Source organism: Parambassis ranga, chromosome 15 (assembly GCF_900634625.1).
Source record: "Parambassis ranga chromosome 15, fParRan2.1, whole genome shotgun sequence".
Lineage (NCBI taxonomy): Eukaryota > Metazoa > Chordata > Actinopteri > Ambassidae > Parambassis > Parambassis ranga.
The window spans coordinates 11,022,244-11,031,684 of NC_041035.1; the positions used below are offsets into that span (position 1 = coordinate 11,022,244).

The 9,441-nt window shown below is 45.5% G+C and overlaps 1 protein-coding gene across 1 annotated transcript; it reads right to left on the reverse strand.

The window, feature by feature from the left end:
- Positions 1–718: 718 nt before the first annotated feature.
- Positions 719–7,791, reverse strand: LOC114446811 (zinc finger and BTB domain-containing protein 18-like). Its single transcript, XM_028422605.1, has 2 exons — positions 7,385–7,791; positions 719–2,893 (listed from the first exon to the last, which is right to left on the reverse strand). Exon 2 carries the CDS (start codon positions 2,874–2,876, stop codon positions 1,182–1,184), a length of 1,695 nt encoding a protein of 564 aa, XP_028278406.1. The 5' UTR covers positions 2,877–2,893; positions 7,385–7,791; the 3' UTR covers positions 719–1,181.
- Positions 7,792–9,441: the final 1,650 nt, after the last annotated feature.

Below are 9,441 nucleotides of genomic sequence, written 5' to 3' on the forward strand. Positions count from 1 at the left end.
TCAGTTTTTTTTTAACAGACTGCACCCTGGAGTAGTATTCACAAAAATAAAGTAAAGAAAAGGAAAGCCCGTTGTCAAATATTTGATCAATTACAATGTGTACAGTAATACAGCAAATTCACATTTTATTTTAAAATATACAGGTTTGGACGTCATGCAACAACAGCAGGTCCCATTACAAAAAAAGTAACAAAATAATAATAATAATAATAATAATAATAATCATTAATTTAAAAAAAATTGTAAAGGATTAAAGTTTTAAAACTATAGCAGAACAATATACAACAACCTTAAATTAAATACCTTTTCAACAAGAGATGTTTTAAAGACTGCCAGCTAGATTTAAGAAAAAAATCTATCAATAACAATAATAATTCTTATTTGTAAAGGTCTTTTCATATTTAGAAAATACTTCAGATTGATTGGAAGTGAAAAAGGAGGCTGTGCATTGCATGAGTGCCATCAGTTTGTCTGTCAGTCAGTCAGCTTTCCCCTGAATACACAACACCAAAGAGCTTAACGAGAAACGGGGAGCGCTTCGCCAACGACACCTCCATGCCAGTAGGAAATAAAATGAATACACACAAAACACACTCATACACACGCACGCATGTTTTTTGCCAGAGTAGTGCACTAACACACACACACACCTTCAAACTGTGTGTGCGGTGGCATCGATTTGCGGTGATCACAGTACCCGTTTAGTGTATTGTAATGCTTTTTTTTCACTTCAGTGTGTACGACCTGAACTCCTGCAGTGGTGTTTGCTGTCTGTGGATCTGGGACTGATAACGCTGGCCAGCGTCGGGAGTGTTGTGTCTGGGATGGGGACACACACACAGAGTTAAAACTCTTGGAGAAGGCGAGACATTCTCACTGTGACCCCGTATCCTCAGACGCAGTCTAAACCACCAACAGAAGAGAACTTACACCAAATAAAAATAATAGTATAGAATAAAATAGAATAAAAACAAAATGACCCCAAATAGCAACAACAAAAAAAAACTCAGTAGTAACATTTTCATGTGCTATTAAAGTGCAATTGAATGAGATGTTGCAACAAACAAGAACATGACTCACTTAAACCCCGAATATCAAACACCTTCCTGTCACCTCCCCGTGCCTCTCTGCCCTTCTTTCACTCTCCGTCTCTTCCCTTAATCAAACCCAGCAGTCTGTTTCTACTTCCACAGTTCCTGGGAACTGTCCTCAATCGCCCAATCCCTGACATTGGGCAGTGCCAGCGGTTCACTCTTCACTGACAGCGAGTTGACCAGTTCGCAATGGAACTTGCGGATGTGTCGGTAGAGGTCCCCAGATTGTGTGAAGCGCCGCTCACACCACTTGCAAGCGTGCGGCTTCTCACGTGTGTGCACCACTGCGTGGCGGCTGAGGTTGTGTGAGTACTGGAAGCTCTTGCCGCATGTGGTACAGGTGTAGGGTTTTTCACCGGAGTGTGTCCTCTCGTGGCGCTTCAGCGTGTACATGCAGGAGAAGGTCTTGCTGCAGATGTTGCACGTGGGCACATTGACATCTCCAGCGGGCTTGGAGCGGATGCCCTCCTGCTCCCTGAAATGAGAGCTGAGGTGAAGCTGGAGGATGTGAGGGGAGGGGAAAACCTTGTTACACAATGGGCACATGAAGATCTGCGTGTGTTGAGCTGACAGCATATTGGAGACGTAGGGCAGCAGGGAGCTATCCATGCTGGCCACCTCGGCCTGGGCGCGCTCATTTTCACCCCCAAGTATGTCCTCATCATCAGCTGAGGCAGGAGGCTTCTCGTCCCGCTCCAGCTCTGAGGCCAGAGAGGCCTCTCGCAGAGCGGACAAGTGTGCTTCCAGGCCAAGCCTCCGCTGGGCTGACAGAGGTCCTCCGACCCCATGGTGGGTCAGGCCACCGTTGGTGTTGGGAACTGTGGCCTTGGTGAGGCCGCTGTGCTCCATGTCATAGTCCCCACCTCCCATTTCCTCTTCCTCATCTGAGGCCACACCCCTTTCCACCTTCACCCTTACAGCTAATGGACTTTGGAGACTGTCTGGTGTAGCTGCCCCACTGAAATAGGACTGATGGTGGTTACTGTGGTTGCTGCCAGCAATTGGCTTGACTGACAGGTCCAGGACACAGTCAGCAGCATCATTCGAGACCCTTCTGCCCCTGTGCCCTCCACGAGAGCTCACAGAGCGGTGGGACCTCTGGGAGAGAGATCCAGTGGAGCTGGTGGGGCTGCCGGCCGGAGAGAGCAGCTTCCTTCCTTCGCCCAGACTTTCTCCACCTTGCGTCTCCGCCTCACCGTGTCCTGGGCTGGTTGTAGCCATAGCTGGCGTCCCAGGTCTGTCAGCAGATGGCAGCCTCAGCCACAATGGCCCATCACCCTTCCCTTCCTCCTCTTCATCGCTGTGGAGCAGGTCAGCAGTAGCAGGGCGGCCTGTAGAACCATCTGAGAGGCTGTCGGCCTTGTCAGAGCAGCTGGAGCCGCCATCATCTTCTCTGCGCGTGCTGTCCGCCTCTGCTGTGGCCTTCTGCTTCAGACGTTTCTTACACACCTTCACAATGTCATACATGTGCAAGTAGCTGGCCGCTGCCAACACATCCTCTACGGGAAGGTCCTGGAACTGCAGTTTGCCCTCGTACATGAACTCCAGGAGCAGGGAAAAGGCTGGGGCCGTGACAATGTCACTGTTGAGGTGCACCACATCTCTCTTGTCCAGCTGGTCCTTGTAGAAAAGGTGAAAGTACATGCTGCAGGAGGCCAACACAGCACGGTGGGCACGAAACTGGGCATCACCCACTAGCACCGTGGAGTCACACAGGAAGCCCTGGTGCCTCTGTTCGCTCAGACACTGAAGTAAATGTCTGCTGTGGTCTGGGAACTCCATCCTGCCGTCCTCATAACCTGCAGCCACACAGAGAAAGAGTCAGAGTTAGGTACTGATGAAGGTAACTTTACAGCTACAAAAGAATTTTTAATAATGATCCTCATTAAAGTGTTAATAACAAAACACAAATGCAGATGACAAGTACCAGTAAATCTAAAAAAAGGATACTTTTAAATAAGAAAAAAACAGACAGAAAACCGAGTGAAATTCATGATCAGCGTTGTTTGTTATTTCTTATGGGATTATGATGTAACAACACAATTCCTCCAACAAAATTATCTTAAATCAGACCAACCGAAAAAACTCAACAGAGAAGAGAAAAACGAAAATATCGCACAGGGAAAAAGAGCAATTGAAATGAGAGCGTAGGTCAGGAAAAACAACAAGAACGAGATGAAAAATAAACACATGAAAAAGTTACAAAAATGCAACAAAACATGCAGCAAAGAGATTTATAACTGTGATTTATTTACTTCACAAAAATATTTGTTGTCATGCATACAGTTCATTCCTTCACACTGTGGTGCAAAATGCACATTTTGTCTCTAAATATGAATTTAAAATGAATAAATAGAAAACAAGACAAATTATTACATTTTAAAAGGTGCAATTTCAGAATAATCTCTAATTCTACAAAGACTTAATCTGATGTAAACCAGCAAAGGACAGATCCTAGCACTCTTGTCTCTCCGCGCTCTCCTCTCTTACTGAATCTATCTAACTCCTCTGCCTGCACTCCTGGATTGTCGCTGCTCCTACGCTGGTTATTTTTATTAACCCACTTTGGCCTGGCCTGGCACAGCCCTTTTAGGTAACCGGCTTTCAGCTGCACACACTGTCCTCACGTACACAACACACAAACATACACACACACTTAGTACCAGCCTACCTACCAACCACCTCCACAGGCTAAGTCGAGCAGGAAAACTGGCCAGTTGAAATAGCACTGTCAAAAACAAAACAGCTTGTCCCTAATTTAACCTGCAAGCGGCGGCTTTAAGTGCAAGATTAGAGGTGATGGGGAAAAAAGAAAAAAATTGCAGCAATAATCTGCAGGTGTCCTCAGAATATAACTCTTAGGTAAATTAGGCAATACATTAAATTGGAAAAAATGGAAAAATTAAACAAAATCAGAATTAAGTCCCACCTGTTAGCCAAGTTGATTTGTCCTGCCTGAGAAAATACATTGGTCCCGCTCTGCACTGTGTTAACCAAAGCAGTTAAATCACCTCATTTGAATGAAGCTAAACCAAAAATGTCAGTGTGTGAGACTCCTGTGTGTGTCTGCCTGTGTATGTGTGTGTGCTCGCCCTCCGGCTCGTTCAGACTGCTTTTAAATAAGGGGACTTACGGGGACAAGGGTGTACCACCTCCCACCCCCACCCCCCTACACCCTACCCCACCCCACTGTCCAGCCAAACCCCTCCGCCACCTCCTCCCTCCACACACACACACACACACACCATCAGTCACTCACACACTCCTTCCCATCTGAATCTTACAAGAAAAATCCCGCACATCCGCTCCATAGTAGAAAACTGCCCTCTCCCCCTTCAACCCTCCACCCACCACCACCCAGAAGAGAAGATTTACAATACAATCACTGTAAGTGCCCTGCTCGTCACAGCATCAATCCTAATCCTTAAAGATGGCTAAAAATAAAGACGGCGGTGGCGGCAGAGGGGAGGGAGCCGTCGTCGGAGGCTCAGGAGGGCAGTGAGCCCCGTCACCCAGCCCACCCGGCTCACCCGGTACGGCCAGCCGACTCACGCAGGGGAGAGAAGGAGAGAGACTCGAAGAGAGGCAGGGGGGAGAGGGTGAGGGAGAGGCTGGGACGGCCGGGGAGGGAGGCTTACCCACATCTGATCCAGCTGACGGGGGCCATATGGCAGCTGCTAGCCAGATAAAGAGATTAAGACTAGGAGGGAGTGCGATTACAGCTGTCTAGCCAATTCAGGCAGCTCAAATCTGCAACTTCTAAATTAGTCTCCTCAACTCCAGCCGACAGGAGGGGAAAAAAGTGGGTAGAGCAGACCGCACATGCTTTCAAGTAATTTTACAGCAAGTTAGAAATAACTGGAGGAAATAAAGATTAGATCATTAGGATTAAATAAATTCTTTATTTATTTTGCTCTTTTATTATTTTAACTATTTTTTTGCTTTCCTCAAATTTAACAAATTTCTACTTTTAAACACTTTTAATAAAAATGATTTTCTATACTGAATGAACAGATGAAAACAAAATAAAAAAAAATATTCTCTCACTATCTTTTAACAAGTGTCCACACAACACGCCTGACAACACAAACAGGGAAACAGTAGCTGAGTTTTAAATGCAGCTCCCTCCACTACAAACTAAAAACACAGCAGCAGTGTTCCCGGACTGCAATTACCCTTCAGACAGGCAGCAACTTTTTGCTGTTTACTACTGAAACACTCACCAGCAGTTTCACACACTCCTCACACTGGTTTGACACAATGGTGATCCCCCACAACAAAACAAAATAACTACTTCCCTACCCCGGTCTCTTCCACGATAGTCACACACATGAAAATACACACACACAAATACACAAAACGATACCTGCAGCAGTATGCATCAACTTGATTAACTCCACTGTAGCAGAATAGCTGGGCTCTCTGGCTGGGAATGGCTGTGTATTTCTCTCTCTCTCTCTCTCTTGCTCTGTCTCTACCTCGCTTAACCAATGAGTGGGTAGAAGAGGAGAGAGAAAAAGAAGAAGAAGAAGAGGGAGGCAGGAAAAAAACACGCTGTTCAAACTGCGAGGGACAGATGCAAAGTGGAGGAGATGTTGGAGGGGGAACGAGATACCACCTCCCTCCTCCTCTTCCTCCTCCTCCTCCTCCTCCTAACTGGCGCTGATCGGCAGCCACAAACACACACACACACATACACTCACACACAGCGTGTGCACACAGACACACAGCACTAACTCTCCCAGGCTGCCACTGAGACTCACAATAAAGGACTGGGGAGGGGTGGAGGCGGTGGAGGGATGGAGGAGGAGGAGGTGGGGTGGATGGCAGCCTGTCAGCTGCTCTGACATCATCCTCAGATGGAGATGCTACCTCCAGCTGTGCTCTTTCTACAGCCATATGCTGCCTCCTCTACACTCCTGCCACCAGACTCCTCTTTCATTCTACCAACAGCGCACAACTTTGTCTCTCTTTCTCCCCCTTTTTCTCTGCACTCTCTCTGGCAAAAAAAAAAAATCTACAAAATGCAGAGGGATTTAAAAAACAGAAAATCATAACAGTAACCACCCACTACTTCCAAAATAACTTTACAAAATGAACACAGAAACTTTACTTGTTGTAGTGTTGTGATAAATGCACCTCTGTCTTCCCCCTCTGTCTCCTTCCAGTAACCATAAACAAAGGCCGACACAGCACATTTGCAACTGACAGACGCACGCAGCTGATATTGTTTTCCACTTCTTTACGGTTCAGCGCCGCTGCCTTGTCTTGTATTCATTCATTCACTCATTCATTCATCTATCTATCTATCTATCCAGCCAGCCACCCCCTGCCCGGACCCTTCGGACAACTGACAGGAACAAAAATAAAATGAGGAGACAATGGAGGAAAGAACCCAGTGAGTGAAAAATCCTAAACAAAAGCTATACAAGGCTTTAATGAGCCGGGGAGAAACTTATTACAACACCTTTATTTCGCTTTCGTTTTGAAGGAAAGTTTGAAGTTCAGGACAGTGTATGTTTTTATTTCCTGACTTCTATATTTAAACGGCACTTATTAAAGTGTTATTAAAATACTGTCCCGCGCACACGGCTGGATTTATTATTATTTTCTTATAGTATTATCCTTTAGTGAGTTAAGGAAAAGTAAAATTATTAAGCAATAATTAACTTCACTACTTGAGTTTCTGTTAGCCCTTTATATTTTAATTGCTTTCGGTTTAACTTTGACATTTTTACCACCGTGACAGTGCTACTTTTAAGACTTCTGCTTATTGAAGTAAACAGCCTGATCAATAAATTAGCCTCAAAACTGGTTTAACTTAATTTTTCTTTCAACACGACGAGTGTTTACAAGCGAGGTAAATTAGCATAAAAGTCGAAGTTAATGTTAGCGCTGCCAAGCTGCTCCACAGTCGAAGAAACAACACGACAAGGCTGTAATTAATTTCTTAACAGAAGACACAACAAACAGAGAAACACACACACGCACACGCGGACACACACACACACACACACTGACCCACGCAGCTAGCTATAGCCCGATCACGGCTAACAAAAGTAAGGCGGACAGGCTACATTATTGAGCTATTTACAGTTGTTCGGAAGGCCCCGGTGCTATGACAACAGCTGCTAAAACACCGCGGAGGGACAGCTAACATAGCAACTATTAGTGTGTGGAGACAACACAGTCATGCTAAGGAAGGTTTAGCTACTTTTTCCCCTTCGTAACCCACCCTCTCTCTCCTGAGCCTCCTTTAATCGGACTCCGGTATTAGAGGCAGCACTTACAGACAACAAGGTCCAACGTCTTCCCCGCTTCCTCCGTCAAATCCTCCTTTTTTCCTTCGGAGACAAAACTAGATTGACTTTGGACTAATTTCCATACCAAGCTCTGCCGAGGCGAGCAGGCGGAGGGACGGGGAGTCTAGCACTCTGCGGCGGCCAGATGTTTCCGAGCTGTTGCTGCTCAACTCGGGCTGGGAAAGGAGGCGAGTTGACTGGCACGGCACGGAAGCCAATGGTGCCGGCGAGGAGGAAAGTGAAGGCAAATTGGAAGCGGCCCTCTAACAGAGGAGAGGGAGGGATATGTCTTCTTCTCTCGTCGGCGTAGGTTGACACCAGGCAACAACAACAGCAGCACGCACAGTGAGAAGGCAGGAAAGAAGAAGCTGGGCCAAACCAACTGGTTCTGCGAGTCAGTGAAGCGGACTGGCGCAGCGGAGAACGAGAGAGTGGGGAGCGGCGCGGTGCGCTCTGGGTACTGTAGTCACGCCTGAGCTGGGGGGGAGGCGGAGCTGATGTGAGCAGGTGCAGCACCTTGATAGGAAAAAATGGTTTCCATTTCTGCTGGAGAATTCCTAACAATTTCACTCCTGAAAAAGGAAATAAACTGTGAAACAAGGGCTGCACTGTCCTCAGGTGCATTAATGCCACTTACACAACACCCCCCCTTAAATATGGAGTAATCAGATTACTCAAAGGGAGTATTTGACAGGCTATAAAACAATGACAGTGCTTCCTTAAGGGAACTGAACACAGGAGTTGGTGATTTTACCTTTTAACCTTACCTTTTGAAACAAAACATTTCATTAATTGTAACTGTAACTTAATACTTCTTGCTCTTACATGAAACTACCTTTGTTTGAGTGAGAAAAGATTAATGTTCATCAAGAAGACCTGCTATAAACAAAATGGCTGTCAGAGCTAGTCTAAGATCTGTATGTCAAAGGACTGAATCATCAGTGCATTCGGCAGATTTCAAAGCGAGTTCTGAGAATATGACAGTTTGTTTAAACAACTTTGTTTTTGTAAAGAGAAAAATGTACAGATCGTTTTCTTTGTCAGTCCTCAGCTCAGGATCTCTCAGCGTATGAATGCGAGGCTTGTGTTTTGCAGTATGATGTGCAGCAGAGCTGGAGCTATTTAGGTTCTTTCCTACATGACATTCAAGAGAAGACAACACTGAATCTAGGACACACAAAGCAACATCAGCAGCAACACTTCTCCCTGGATGTTCAGGTGCTTAAACTGACTTACAGGGATCCCAGAATGAGCAACATAAATCTGATCATAAATAAACAGACTAAATAAATCATCATAAGATCAGATGCCCCCCCCCCCCTCCTTGCTGGAGTAAAATCACATCTAACAAGTGTTTAAAATGCTCTCAGATGTGGGTCACTGGGACAAAAACCTTTAGCAAATGTTTAGTCCGTCATGGGAGGCTTGACATGAAAAGTTGCCTGTGAGTGAGTCCGTGGGCCCATTTGCATCCCCCTGAACCTGTCCCAGTAAACTAATTGGCGTTACTAATAGATGGCTGGATGAACTGCAGGCCTGTATGGTAATGAATTCGCACGATCTGGTGTCATAGCTGAAGGACTTGTTAAAATGCAAATGAATGATGACCCTGTTATGTGTCTATCAATTTGGGGTATCCATGTTACCAGTGCATCACAATGAGCCCCTTGTTCATGCAAAATACAATTAGGCCCACAGCGAGGCGGAGCAATTCAATAAGGGGCTTCTGCAGGAAAAAAAGAATGGATTTAAGGACAGAATTATTAGCTAATAAATGTAAAGTAGGAGAGCCATTTTAGGGTTAATTTCTCTGAATGTTGGGCTCCTGCACTACAAAGAGAAAGATTCTCTTCAGATAGGCTGAAATCTGTTTGTGTGTGTGTGTGAATGCCTCGAGAGATTTCCTGTGCAATTTTCTAAACTTCCTTCACCTTTCCTGTGTTTCCCCCCTCTGATCCACATATTGTTTTGCTTCTGACAGATGCCAGAAAAGTATTTGTTTGTGTGTGAGCCAGACTGATGTTTGAAATTATCTGTACTATACT

Bases quoted from the DNA above. Each gene is read 5' to 3' on its own strand.
- LOC114446811 (XM_028422605.1), bottom strand. From the start codon at position 2,876: ATGGAGTTCCCAGACCACAGCAGACATTTACTTCAGTGTCTGAGCGAA.